We start from the raw sequence: 14,257 nt of genomic DNA on the forward strand, positions 1-14,257 counted from the left end.
AGCATCAGCCGTCTGTTGATATATCCTGCCAATCAAAAGCTTGGACACACTTTTCCATTAAACCCTGTGGGAAAGTGTGTCCAAATTTTTGACTGGTTAGAGTAAATATTTAAGCTTCAAATAAATAAATAAACTGAATATTCTTTTGCACATTTAGGAGTGTTGGCCTTCAAGCCAAGTCCAGTAAGACTTGGTGTAGTAAGGGCTGTAAGACGCAGCTGCTTTAGATGCATTTTATTATGCCGTGTGTATTGTTAGAAATTGGATTTGATGTGCATTAACATCACATATGTCTCTGTCTAGGCTCCCGCGTCAGCTCTGGCTCAGTCTGTCCTTGCTGAGGTCCCCAACCAGCTGGTGTCTTACTTCAAAATGAGAGGCCTTGATCCTCCAAAACAGCAACCTGCTTCCAAATCCTAAATGCTGCGTCACAACAAGCTGTTTTCTCTTTCCCCAACCCCTACCCTCATCTCATTCCAGGACAACCATCTCTGCTCAACGACAGCAAACAAAACCTCCTATCCTCAAGCATCTGTGTGATTTATCAGCAAATTACAATCAGTGCTTAGCTTTTATTATATTATTGTGCCAGGGTAAACAGCCCTAGATTTTTAAATTAGCCCTATATTCACTTTTTTTCTACTTAAAGTTGAGGGATTATGATTCATTATTCGTTATAGGTTTATTCCTTTTGCTGCTTTCACCATAACTATGCAGATGACATGTATGAAAGTATGTTTAGCAATCACAGAGCCAGTGTCTCACACACATGCACACAGAAAACTCCCTGTTGGGCATTTCTCGCTCTACATTCCCTTGCATTACTGTTGCCATAGTAACAGCCAAAACTAATTCAGTAGCTGTTAGGAGAAGGTTCTCTATCAGTAAACATTCTAATGAGTAAAGTGTATTGGTTTGCCTAAAACACTGCTCCTCTATGCATTCCTTGTCTTTCCAGAGCACTTTGCTATTCCCGAATTTGCATCTTTAAACTCCTCTCAAAAGATGCTGGTGTCATAAAGAGTAGCTTTATTTTGAGGCAGACAGTCATGTGCTAGATGGTTATTGATCTAAAATAGTCTTCTAAAATGAAAATGACCCCCAGTTTTTCTTGCAGGTGACAGAAGGTTAACAAGAGCTCTGTTGGACTAATCATTTTCCTGAACTTTAAAGTGGAACTATTATGTGCATTTCAGGCTAATTTATTTTTATTTCTGAGCCCAGAAGGGCTGGAATTGATCGAGTTATTGTCACAAATCGCTTTATTTACTTCAGACCGACCCTCTCCGTAGGCTGTCAGATCAGCCTGTGGGCAAAACGAGTGGATTGAGACTCTTCCGCATTAAGCCCCACCTCCAGTGCGCACCGCACCTGCTTTCGCCGTCATTGTAACATCTCATAAACAGAAGGATTAGGCTAATATGAACTCAATAAAAAAAACAAAATACAATGTCAACACATAGCATACAGCTTTACATATTGGAACCTGAATCAGACCCTGAAAACGAAGTGGAAAACAGCAACCCACAGCAACGAAGGCAGCAGGATTTCTCTCTTTGGTAAACTCACCAGCCATCGTTGGAAATAACTTGATCCGAAGTTTTCCACCCACCTGATGTATTTGTACATGCCCTTGTTAACCAGTAGAAGATAACCAATCACCGAACCTTATCCCCCGGGACGTCACAAGGATTTCGAAGTAGAAAAAACTCTAAAACGACGCGTTTTTCGTCGCCATGGAAACCGAACGGAGAGCGTGCTGGAACTCAAACTCAAACATGCGTTTAGGTGATTTAAAAAAACTGTGCCGTTCACATGTCTGATGAGGATTCAACACTAACACTGTGGAAAGCTCAGAAAACTTGAAATACCATAATAGCACCCCTTTAAATATTACACAACTGATATTCTTCAAATAACAGCTCTTGCACAACAATGTCCCTTCTACTGCTGATTTCTATTTGAGTTGAGCTTTGACAGGCTTATCTACTGACAATATGAAAGCAAGCTTTCTCCATTTGGTGCTCATGATGGAAAGTGTTTTAGTAAACTAAATGAATTGCCACATGTAAAACTTAAAGATGTACTGTTAAGATCCTGTTGTCATAAAAATAGGTGCGGGGCGGTGACAGCTTAGTGTGAACACGGATCTTTAGAGAAACTGCAGTTGCATGTACACCGTCAAAACTAGAGGCTTGCTTGTTGCCATAGTAACACTGTTTACCTTGACAATCTGTGTGTATGTGTGTGCACGCACAGGGGGACTCTGATTATCTTTATTGATCAAGTGCCAATATTTTTCTCTTTGCTTTTGCATTAAATGCTGGAAAATTATATAAAAGATGATTTTATATACTCTTGCACGCAGCTTTATTCCTGCAGCCTTATTAGAAACTTAAGTGATGCCTTAATGCCTCCTCTAGTGCCACCAGTATGATGCTCAGCCATGTAGACTCAAATGTTGAATCACAACTCTTCCATTGATGCTGCCATCTTTGTTCTCTGCACAGACCTTGCCAAATTGTTTCACTGATCATGTCCATTTTGCCCACAGCCAGGTCATCACCAGTTTATACTGGGCACAGATTGTATTCCTTCAGAGCCCCAAAAACTTATAATAAAACTTATACTCACATATAACTATTGATCATTAAAAATGTTTCCACTCTATGGTCTTTCCAGCCTGTATGTCCTCTGGATTTAATTTGAGAGTAGAATAATTTACCAGTAAATTCAAATAGTCAGACATGATATAGTCTTGTAGATCCACAGCTGGATTAGATCATGCAACATGAGGTTCTATAAAAGACCTTCAAGTTTGTTTTTGTAAAAAAAGTTCCATCAGCTTTCTCCATATTGATGTGTCTTCAGTAGTCAGAGATAAGACAATGACCTGAACTCAGAGATGGTATTAAATATGTCAAAGCTCTAGTTTTTCATTGTCAGATTAGCAAAAAATGAAAACAAAAGCATTTATTTTTGTTTATGTTCTGGCAGCAGCATATTTAACCACTTTAAATCACAAATAATGTTTGCTTTGTGCCATTATATCAGACAGCAAAGACGTGAAGGGCTGGGGATGTCCGGGCACTAAACTTGAACCTAGTGGTTTCTCGTACGAAAACGTAGCAAGCTACATGTATCATTGAAGTAAAAATTATATTTTTTGTTTGTTTTCGCCATATCACACAACCGTTGTTTCTTATTGAAATGTTTGTATTTTCTGTTGCTTTTAAATTTTTATGAGCAGTTTCTCTAAATCTCAGCCAATCTCACAGCTGGCTGACGATGCAAGCTGATGGACAGAAATTCTGCTCTGAAAGGTCTGAAACAAGCTAATCTTTTTTTGTCACAATGTTTCTCAGAAGTTTTCTTTGTTACACTTTTAAATGGGAGAATTTATCAAATGTTCTTTTCCCCCCCAGTTTTTCTTTACACATATATGTCAGTCTAAATGATTAAAACATTCTCATTTGAGTCTGCATTCGGGAATGTAACATTACCACTGTTTAATACATTCCTCCATATCAGCATGTGTATCCTCTGCATCAACATCTTTGACCACTTTCATCAAAGTCATTCAATAAAAATGCTGTGGCTTGCAGAAAACTTTAAGGGCCAAAGCAAATATAGCTGGTCTCTTGTTTATTTTTACTATCTCATGGTTAGATGCACCATCAATGTTCTCATAAGAAGCCCAAACATTTACCTACACAAATAAGCAGAAACGTCCAAAAGTTTTTAACGACATTTTCAAGTGTAAACTGTATAAATTCAAGTGCTTTGGCATCGTTTCGCAATAAATTGTACGAACGGACTGAAGATCATCCATAGACGACATATATACGTATATATAATGTCTATGAGATCATCCATCACTTATCACGTCACCAGCACCACGTGGCTGGCGTAAAAATCGCCACTTGTGAGACTCTGTGGTCGACATGGCGAGAACTTGTGTCGCGGGTTGCAATGTCCGCTCTCACGATCGACAAGGGAAAAAATAGCAAACTGGCTGTCTTTTCATTCTTTTCCCACGTGGAAACAAAATCAAGGGAGTTTTGTGTCCGATGTAACAAGGAGAAGACTGATGGCGTGGATCCGCCATAAGTTGTGTTACTTAGTCCCTGTCAACATTGCAAACAGACTAACAAACTTCGTTCAAACAATAAACATCATTATAGACAGTATATGAAGGAGGGATGGAGCCTCCGGCAGTTAAAAGTGAAGCCTATGCGGAAGTGTATAAAACTGCAGTTCCCCCCTTCATCCGATAGGGGCTGGCTGCAAAACGGAGCAAATCCCCATAGACTCCCATGTTGAAAAGACCAACTTCACAGCAGAAATAAACATGTTTACAGCCTGGTTCAAAAATCAATTTTCGGTTCAATAGGTCAAGTTTACCTTCATGACAACTGTGGGAGGAGTGAATTTTTTTTTCTAACTTGCCTGTTGAAAAGTAATTTTATCTCGAAGTTCGCTTATTTAGGGGCGTGTCCTTTTGATTGACAGGTACCCGACCTCCGGCTTCAAGTCAGAAGAATGTAAAACAACCGTGGTTTTTAAACGGTTAACAACGTGATTTAGCTTTACTCCGCTTACCTTCGTTAGCTGGTTTGCTCCTGTTATCGCCGAGTTAGCTCGGTAAGCTCTTAGCTACAGAAAGCTTGGAGTTTGCTTGATGTTAATCATCCACCATGAAGCTCACAGCCCCCCTCTCAGCTCTATACTCTTTGCCCATACATGTATTTTCTGGGCGAAACGTTCCGCATACCCCTGCCAAGATGGCGATTGTAGGAACTGCCCACCGAGCTTCAATTCAGCTCTTCAGAAACCTATGAGTGACGTCACAGAGGCTACGCTGCGTCTTTCGAAATTGTTTATTAAACATGCTGTCACGTTCTGAATATTTACAACCACTTTGCAGGATTCAGCTTGGGGCCACTGTTCATGTCCTCGGCCACCATAAATAATAGTTTATTCATCAAGCCACCACTTTCAGAATGGACTTTGAAGTTGGAGGATTTGGTTCAAGGCCACTGTGGGACTGGTCCATTCTTCGTTTTTGCAACCACTCTTGTCAGTATTTGTGTCCACTGTCAAAACAGCAGCACACTGGCAGATTTCAATTTCCCCACTGAGGGACTGAAAGGCTTTCTTCTTATTTTGAATACAAGTCTTTTGAAGCCATCACTTGTCTTCTATGACAGCATTTGTTTATCCTGGTCCTGGGGGCCTACTGCCTTGCATGTTTTAGTTCCTACCAACTCCAGTACACCTGATGCAGATTAACTTAACTGATTGCCAAGTTCTATGAAAACCTGATAATAAGCCATTGATTTGAGCCAGTTGTGTTAAAGTGGGGCTATCTATAACATGGGAGCTCAGTGGGCCAAGAGGACCAGAATTAACAAACATTGTTCCATGATGTACATGCAGAGACATGTACACTAGTACCCGCTGTGGTCACAGATTCTGATGGGTCACAGATTTTCGTGTAATACCAGCTTTGATATGAAGCCTTTGCGCCCATCCATTTCTGAACTGCACAGGCCTCTCATGACTTAAAACACAGGTGTCAAACTCCAGTCCTCGAGGGCCGGTATCCTGCAGGTTTTTGTTGTCTCCATGCTTCAACACACCTTACAAGTTCATAATTAGATTGACAAGAAACTGCTGGGTCCATTTGATTTGAATCAGCTGTGTTGAAAGAGGGAAACAACAAAAACCTGCCGGATACCGGCCCTCGAGGACCGGAGTTTGACACCTCTGACTTAAAACTACAGAAGTGTTCTCTATTGTAGCCACTCGCACTGCACACAAGGTAGCCAAAGATGTTGGTTGTGCAGAAATGTGACAGCAAGTCCCCATCCATGCTCCGGAAAATGTTATGTGGATCCAAACCGTTGGTGTTTATCTTCTCCATATAGTGGTCCCTGTCTTCCGTTTTTAACATATCCCGACAAATTCCAGTTTCTTTTTGGCATTTTAATATCTTTCTTGTTTTTTTTTTCTCTCCCTTGTTCTTTGTCAAGTTGGTGTTGGTATGCTGTTGTTTGTTTACATGTGTGAGACCATCAACATGGCTGCCAGGTCCCAGAATGTAACACGGCACCTAAGCCCTATAGAATGTATAGTCTAATGCATGCACAAGTGATTGTAATGATTTATCTTTCATGTGGATATTTTGCAACCCCAAAGGTAAACCAGCATACGAGATGGAGGAGTTGCATCTAGACTGGGCTCCAACTCTGCATCTGGTTCACCCTAAAGTAGCAGTCAAATATCTGCATGCTTGCAGACAACACATATAGCTGTAGAAAGAGAGGAATATAGAGAAAGAGCAGACATGGATGAACGAGCTGCTAAGACAGACAGAACAGAACTGTGAGCAAAACGCTGCAGGCATAACTTGTCTTTTGCAGGAAAATATGGAGCTTAGATCTGAATTAAACAAGGAGAAGATTGATGAGGAGTATTTCAGAGACAACACAGAGAAAGTACAGTATTATACAGGACTCCCATGTTTTACTGTTTTGTTGTCAGTTTTTACCACCGTTAAGCCATTTCTGCCAGTTGTGAAAAAGCTGTCACAATTTCAAATGATTTTATTGACACTCATTCATCTGAAGCTTGATCTTCCAGTGCAGCATCTTTTCCACATTTTTAATGTGTAATCTAAAACTCTTTCCACTACTTTTGCTGACACCATAGATGTGTTGCATGCACGTCTTACACCCTTGCACTGGCCTGAGAGACACTGTTTACAGGCCGCAGTGCCACATCAGTTTTTGCAAGCTTTTGGAAATATATATATGTATACACTGCTCAAAAAAATAAAGTGAATACTTGTAACAACACAATGTAATTCCAAGTCAACCACACTTCTGTGAAATCAAACTGTCCACTTAGGAAGCAACACTGTTTGACAATCAATTTCACATGCTGTTGTGCAAATGGAATAGACAACAGGTGGAAATTATAGGCAATTGGCACCCAATAAAGGAGTGCTTCTGCAGGTGGTGACCACAGACCACTTCTCAGTTCCGATGCTTCCTGGCTGATGGTTTGGTCACTTTTGAATGCTGGCGGTGCTTTCACTCTCGTGGTAGCATGAGATGGAGTCTACAACCCACACAAGTGGATCAGGTAGTGCAGCTCATCCAGGATGGCACATCAATATGAGCTGTGGCAAGAAGATTTGCTGTGTCTTGTCATTTCTTTTAATTAAAAGGTGCTTATTTGTGGGTTTAATGTTTCCAAACCTCTCCCCATTTTCTCTGGGGTTTTGGCTTGGAAGTTTGTAACAACAACTGAGGAGGTGTTGTTCTTACTTTCTTTTTTTGGGGGGGGAATCTTTAAATTGGAGGGCAATGCCCAGTATGGTGGGACATATGTGAGTCTTTTTTCCCATGGATAAATTGCCTCTAAACAAAACAAGAGAGCACCTACAAGTGTGTAGGTCTCAGCTGTTCCTGCCATGCATGCGCAGTGACCACACTACAGCTTCCCAGCACTGCCCTTAATGCCCCAAGGCCCAGAAGTAAGCCCATTCAGTCAATGAGTGCATAGCCTGTGAAGACACAAAACAACAGTATATGGAAAGAGCAAGGAACACAATTAACTCCAAAATTTCACTGTTTTATGTGGGCTTATGTTCAAAATTATTCTATGTCAATGCATATTTCACTAATCACAGGTAGGTAAACCAGATGGTGTACAAACCTAAAATACAATTATGATTGTGTGGTCATGCTGTTTTCAGTATTACAGATGCTCCAGATTTTGTTGTGAGATGTTTGCGGCAAAGCACCATAAGTGTCATCTCACTTGTACTTTAAATACTTTATTCTCTATTTCATTTTGAGAATTTATTTTTAAAATATAAGCCTAAATATTGTCTTTGTTTATGATCGAGTAAATTGTTTTAATCCATAAGACCTATGATACAGTTTTTGAGACATTTGGCAGCACTTCATGGTAAAAACTAAAAATCCTTTTGAACATAATCTGATACTTCTCATTTGACCCTTAATGAACACCTGAAAGCAGAAGATTACACTAAGAGCTTTGACACATACTGGTAAAAATCCCTGAAATATTGTGACTTCCTTTTTTTCTTTATTACATTTTGTTAACAGGATGAAAATGACTTCACATAAAAAAAGGGCTTTTATTTAAAACAATTTCTTCATGGATCAGATCTGAAAGGGTTTGTGTTTTTGGGAATCTTTTTTTTTTTTCACTTTTGTTTCTACACTAACAGTAAAAAGTTTGAACCTATTTTCCCAGTTGTCTGGTAGTATACATAAAGCCAGTGGATTTTCCCATATTGCACTGAGGATGATCAATAAATATGTTTACATGGACAAATGTTTCTTCTGACTGAAATCGATCTGATCAAAAATTCCAGCTGACATGTTTGTATGGACAAAAAATGTATTTATTCATAATCCTAACCGCTTTGTCCGATGAAGGGTCGCGGGGAGGCTGGAGCCTATCTCAGCAGTCTTTGGGCAAAAGGCGGGTTATACCCTGGACAGCTCACCAGTCTATTGCAGGGCCACACAGAGACAAACAACCACTCACACAATTTAGAGGAACCAATTAACCTAACATGCATGTCTGTGGACAGTGGAAGCCAGAGAGAACCCACGCATACACAGGGAGAACATGCAAATTCCACACAAAGGCCACTGTGCAATCCATCCCCCAGCCAAGGATCAAACCCACGACCTTCTTGCTGTGAGGCCACAGTGCTAACAACTATTCCACCGTGCAGCCCGGACAAAAAATTGATCTGATAAATTGTGTGTTAACAAGATGGAAAAGTTTTGTATGATCATAAATCTGAATGTGTACTGATTTGGAAGAAGAAATAAAGACAACAAAAAAGGAACAAATTTGATCCAATTTCTGCATGAAAAAACTAATTTAGTCTTTTGACTGTTAAGATGGTGAATAATCTGTTACTCTTTCAGAGTTTCTGACTAAAATCCACTCCTCAGCTCAGTTCTGTTTTGTTGACACCATTTCCCAAATCTTTCCTGAAGTGCATCATGTCGTCTCAGCCCCATGCGGTTCCTACAAGTGCAGAAAGAACAAACATCACAGACACCACCAAAATGAGTGCAGACATTCTTATTTTTTCTTGTTGATAAGATCACAGAACAATTGGTCTTGGTCAATATTAGTCACATATCATATTAATGTAGTAATACTGTTTTATGTTTGGCAGCCATCTAATGGCTGTGAAGCCAGAGTACTTTTCAGTAATTTGTCTGGGTCCTGTTAATGTTGATTGACAGGATTGTGCAGTAGTAGAAAGCTGGGAAATAGACACAAGTTTACAAACCCATGCACTTCATAAATAATTGTCAGCATAAATAAATTTCTAGACTGGCTCAATAGTTAAAAGGGTTCATGTGGTTTCTTTCTCGTTCTGTCTGTATGCATGTCCTTTCAAAGAAGGAAACTAGTTAAGCAACTCTATTTGCTTTATCAAACATTCGAAAGACCTGCCCTAAGACACACACACACACACACACACACACACTTTAACAAGCCGACATGTTCACTTACACGCAGAGAACAACTATAGCAGTCAGGTCCCACCTGCTGAAGAAAGCGGATAGTAGACATCAGCTGAGGGACATGGTGTAGACACAGACTGACAGAGGGGAACTGACAGCTGTTGGCTAACATGTCCATTAGCGTAGATCTGAAGAGGATCTCCAACCTGCCAGGACGATCTGACAGGAAGGTCGAGCTGTGCTTCAGAGGTAACCTGTCCAAACACACATGTGAATTCTTCTTTGTCCTCTCTATGAGGGTGTATCTGCTGCATTTTCTAGCTTTTTTTCCTTTACACTGAACGGAAAACTTGAATCTAACAGCACAGAATAAGAATTAAAACAGTGATTGGAACAGAAATACTCCATATTTTGAGCAATATTAGGATGTAGTGACAGGATGCATCGGGTGATAAGAAATTCTTGAATAAACTTACCTCAAGAAAATTTGTTCTCAAACACTTCTGGCATGAGGAATAATAATAGAATATCATGGTATCAATTCTTTGTATTTTAACATAGTTAAAAATACTGTTTGATTTTTTACCTGTGTTCTCATTAATATGTAAGTCGCTTTGGATAAAAGTATCTACTAAATGAGATTAGAATAGAATAGAATAGAATAGAATAGAATAGAATAGAATAGAATAGAATAGCTGAAATAAAATAAGAATCTACTATAGCTTTTATTAAAACAAAAAAAGCAATCAAGATCAGAGGTTTGATTTTATTTAACTATCACATAGTGAACAGAAGCTACAAGTACCAGTTAAAAATTTGTCCACTAAATCTAATGACAAGCATGTCCAAACCTTTCACTTGTAGTGTATCTTTTAAATCTGTCGTTTACTTAATTAGGTACTTTTTCTTCCATGTTTATTTTTGAGCCATACAAAGTATGGCAGGGCCCTATTGTTTTTTTTATTCTTCTTATTGTTTTTAGGTTTATTTTGATCTTGCTTTTACTTTTTAACCCTTTGAAGCCTCATGTCCATCACAGTGGACACATATTTAAAAGTTTTTTTCTAGTATATTCATAAGTAAGGCTGGTATATTTGCAACATTCCCACTTCAGTGGACATTAGGAGAGTCACCCAATACACTGCTACTCACAGAGAATTACCAACATTACTTCAGTGATAAACGAGATAAGAAAATTATACTTGTGCAATTTTTAGAAAATATTTCTATTATATAAATATGACAATATATTATTTGATAAATATTTCTACAGAATAAATAAAATAAACTAAATAAAAAGTAAAAAATATTAAATACAAAGATAAGTGTCTCTGTACATGTCTGTAGAAAAAAAAAAATTACATGTAAAATATGTGTGTGTGTTTTTTTTTTGTTTTTTAAAAAAAATAATTCATGCATCAGGGGGTTTACTCCAGCATATTCCTCAAGGGGATCCTCTACAGTGGGAGCTATGCCTACTTGGTCTGCAGGTTCATTGCCATGGCATGTCGGCCCTGTTCAGGGGGGTTGGTGGAGTCTGCACTACAGCCCCTGGCTGCGGAGTGGACACCTACCTGCCCGGATTATTTAGGTGGTTCCCATGGTGACACCCTCTGCAGTCCTTTGATATTTAATATTTAGGTTAACTTTGTTATGTTTGCAACTCTCCTATGTCTTATCAAGAGGAAGAGAAATTAAATGACAATCTGTCAACACTTGCTCAAAAATGAACTTCAGATTTATCATATCAGCCATGTTTTGGTTTGTTAAACAATAACAGACAGGCAGATGTGAAGCAGTGGCAATTTATGGAACAACTATTTATTATAAATGTGGTTTTATGCTGCATTATTAAAATGCTCTTGTCCTTTCTCTGGGTAATTGTACAGATTAACTTTTAAATAGTTCTTCACATGCGGAAAGTCATGTGAAAATGTTACTCAGTAGTTAATGACGAGGCCAATGTACTTAAAGTGCAGTCTGTGAATAATTTAGTCTCTAAATATAGCAAGCAAGAACTGGGCATGTACAAAACATCTAAGCTCAAACCAGTGAAATCTGATGTTTGGAAGTAGTTAGAGATTAGGTATGCACTAAATGAGAAATAAATGTATGAACTTGATTCTATAATTGGACTAAATTCATTAATCCTTTACAAATGGAAAGAAAATTAGTAAATAGCTCAGAAAGTACTTCATCAATAGTGAATGAGCCCCCCCCCCCCTCCCACACACAAACATACAAAAAGCAGCAAAATACACATTTTAATGAAAGACACATAGGATTATCAGTTGTTTAATCAACCAATGTTTCAGTACACATAGGTGTCAGAGTTGTTATCTAACACTATAAATTAAGCCCTTGTCAGTTTAATAAATGGTTTGTTTACTTTCACCAGGTAGATAACTAACACAAGCTTCCATTGTTGCCATGATTACCACTGCCTTTGTCCTCTAGGTTTCACCCATAAGACCAGAGTTCTTCAGTGTGAAAATTTGGCCATCTTCAATGAGGTAAGTCACCCCACTCAAGCTGCATATGTAAAGAGATGATAAACCTTGATCTTGGAGTGCTGCTGTCCTGAAAGTTTGATGTTTCCCTGTTCCAACACATCTATATGAATATTCAGTCAGCAAAACTTGATTGGCTGTTGGATTCATTTGAACAAGGCGTTGGAGGAAGGAAACCTCTGAAACTTGCAAGAAAGCAGCCCTCCGGGACCAAGATTGTTAAGACCAATCCGTTAAGAAAATTCCCAAGTACATCCTCTCAGAAACTGTTACTCAGAAAACAAGAATGTTGTGAAAGCAGAGCCAATCAGTGTGCCACACAGCAGTGGCTCAGCGCTCATGATGTGCATTTGAATGAACTGATAAGCAAGTTCATTTGCCCCAAACTGTGCTTGAACAGGACTCAGACTGGAGAGTTATGGATTTTGTAGCAGTTTGCCTTTTTTTTTGGCAGAAAGAGCCGAACAGCAGTCACAAAATGAAAATGTGTTAAGGTGGAGTTAATTAATTTTTCACCAGTTGTTGCTGTAAAAACAAGACAAAAGTTTTAATAGTGTTGGAGATTTTCTTGAATTTCATTTATGTATACTCAACAAAGTTTTTAATATTTTCAGCTTGAAATGAGAGAGTGTGGTGTGGTGTTTTTTTTTCTATTAATTTATGTAAACTTACTTACATTTTAGGCCAAAATAAATGAATAACTGAGAGGGCATTTGTAAGAAAATGTCGGTTTGTATCATTAAACTTGGATTTAAGGTTACAAATAGAGTTTGGGGGGATGAAAGAAATTAAATCAATGGGGTCTTCACTAGGATGTGGTGTGTGTGAGTACTAAAGCAGGTAGCTGCAACTGTTTGTCTACTTCAGAGTGAAACTATTTTAATTGAGCTGACAGGAGACTGCTCCCTTCCTACAGAACAAACCAACACAAATATACATGACTGCTCCTTAAACACACAGACAAACACACCTACAGCTGATGGGTTTCTAGTCTACTGCATGCACGTTGTTGAAGCACAGACCAGGGAGAAAATGATAGTGATGATCGCTGCATAGTCCAATATCATTCAGGTGGTCCATCCACCATGTTGGTAATAGTACGGAAAGTTATTTTTTTGCAGGAAGATTAAATGTTTTACTTTGTTTTTCTTATCTGAGAGGTAATGCTTAAAGTTCCTACAGGCCCACTACCCAAGGGGGGTTACATTGAGGTTAGATGCAATGTGAGTTGAGCGGTGGCCAAAGGTGGGGACCCTAACAGTTCTATACTCAGCAGCCAAAGCAGGCCTTAAGGATTTGGAATCTCCAGCTGGGATGGAGATAATGCTCAAGGCTGAGCAGGTCTGGCTTGATATAGTTGGACTTCCCTCGATGCACAGCTTGGGCTCTGGAACCTGCCTTCTCAAGAAGGGCTGGACACTCTTCCCTAAAGGAGTTGCTCCCGGTGAGAGGTGCAGGTGTGGGCTGTTTCTATTTGTTATGTCCTCCAATGACTACAAACAGGATGTTTGAGCAATTCCCCTGCTCACGGGAAAACCTTTATTTTTCAACGTCTCTCATACTGTGTGTGTCACCTTAATCCGTCCGGGTAGGAACAACAACAACAAAGCAATTCCTATTGCTACATGGGCACACTGATTGCACCTCAGCTTGGTGCCCGCAAGTTGGTATGGTACAGGTTCCTGTGGATGTGACGGTAAACCTCCTTCCACTTTCAGATGGGGGGACAGGTCCTGACTATTGTTTGCTGCCTACACATAGGCAATTCAGAGTACCCACCTTTTCTTGAGTCCTTAAATGGAGTGCTGGAGAGCGCTCCCTCTGGGGACTCCCTGCTTTGCTGAGAGACTTTAATGCTAATGTGGGCAATGAGACCTGGAGACCTTAGTGAGAGGAGCAGCCTGATGGCACCAGGACACTCTGGCAACAGTTCGATCATCAACGTTGTAGTTGTATCATTAAACTTGCAGCCACATGACTTAAACACTCTGGTGAAGAGAGGTTCAGAGCTGTCAGCTGATCCTGGAATTGGCTCAGATGGTGGGGGAAGATTTTGGTCAGACCTGGCATGCCCAAATGTGTTGTGAGGATCTGCTGAGAATGTCTGGCAGAATTCCCAGTCAGAAAGAGCTTCAAATGTGTCCTGGCTGAGGCGTGGGGCATATAGTTTGAATAGATTATTCCAACTACAGGGGAATCACACTTCTGAGACCC

The 14,257-nt window shown here is 39.6% G+C and overlaps 2 protein-coding genes across 4 annotated transcripts in view; both read left to right on the plus strand.

Moving 5' to 3' along the window:
* cpne1 (copine I) overlaps nucleotides 1-3,556 on the plus strand; it is a 29,489-nt gene extending 25,933 nt beyond the window's left edge. For all 3 annotated transcript variants that reach the window (XM_079242240.1, XM_079242241.1, XM_079242239.1), the window contains one exon: nucleotides 304-3,556. In XM_079242240.1, the coding sequence (XP_079098366.1) occupies nucleotides 304-420 (117 nt within the window). In that variant the 3' untranslated portion in view covers nucleotides 421-3,556. The remainder of the gene's footprint in view (nucleotides 1-303) is intronic.
* A 6,147-nt stretch (nucleotides 3,557-9,703) lies between these two features.
* fer1l4 (fer-1 like family member 4) overlaps nucleotides 9,704-14,257 on the plus strand; it is a gene marked incomplete at both ends in the record, with an annotated part of 36,807 nt that continues 32,253 nt past the window's right edge. Inside the window, 2 exons of the mRNA XM_079242790.1 lie at nucleotides 9,704-9,782; nucleotides 11,991-12,046. Coding sequence (XP_079098916.1) covers nucleotides 9,704-9,782; nucleotides 11,991-12,046 — 135 coding nt within the window. The remainder of the gene's footprint in view (nucleotides 9,783-11,990; nucleotides 12,047-14,257) is intronic.

Source organism: Telmatherina bonti (assembly GCF_933228915.1).
Source record: "Telmatherina bonti genome assembly, chromosome: 6".
In the NCBI taxonomy this organism is placed as follows: domain Eukaryota; kingdom Metazoa; phylum Chordata; class Actinopteri; order Atheriniformes; family Telmatherinidae; genus Telmatherina; species Telmatherina bonti.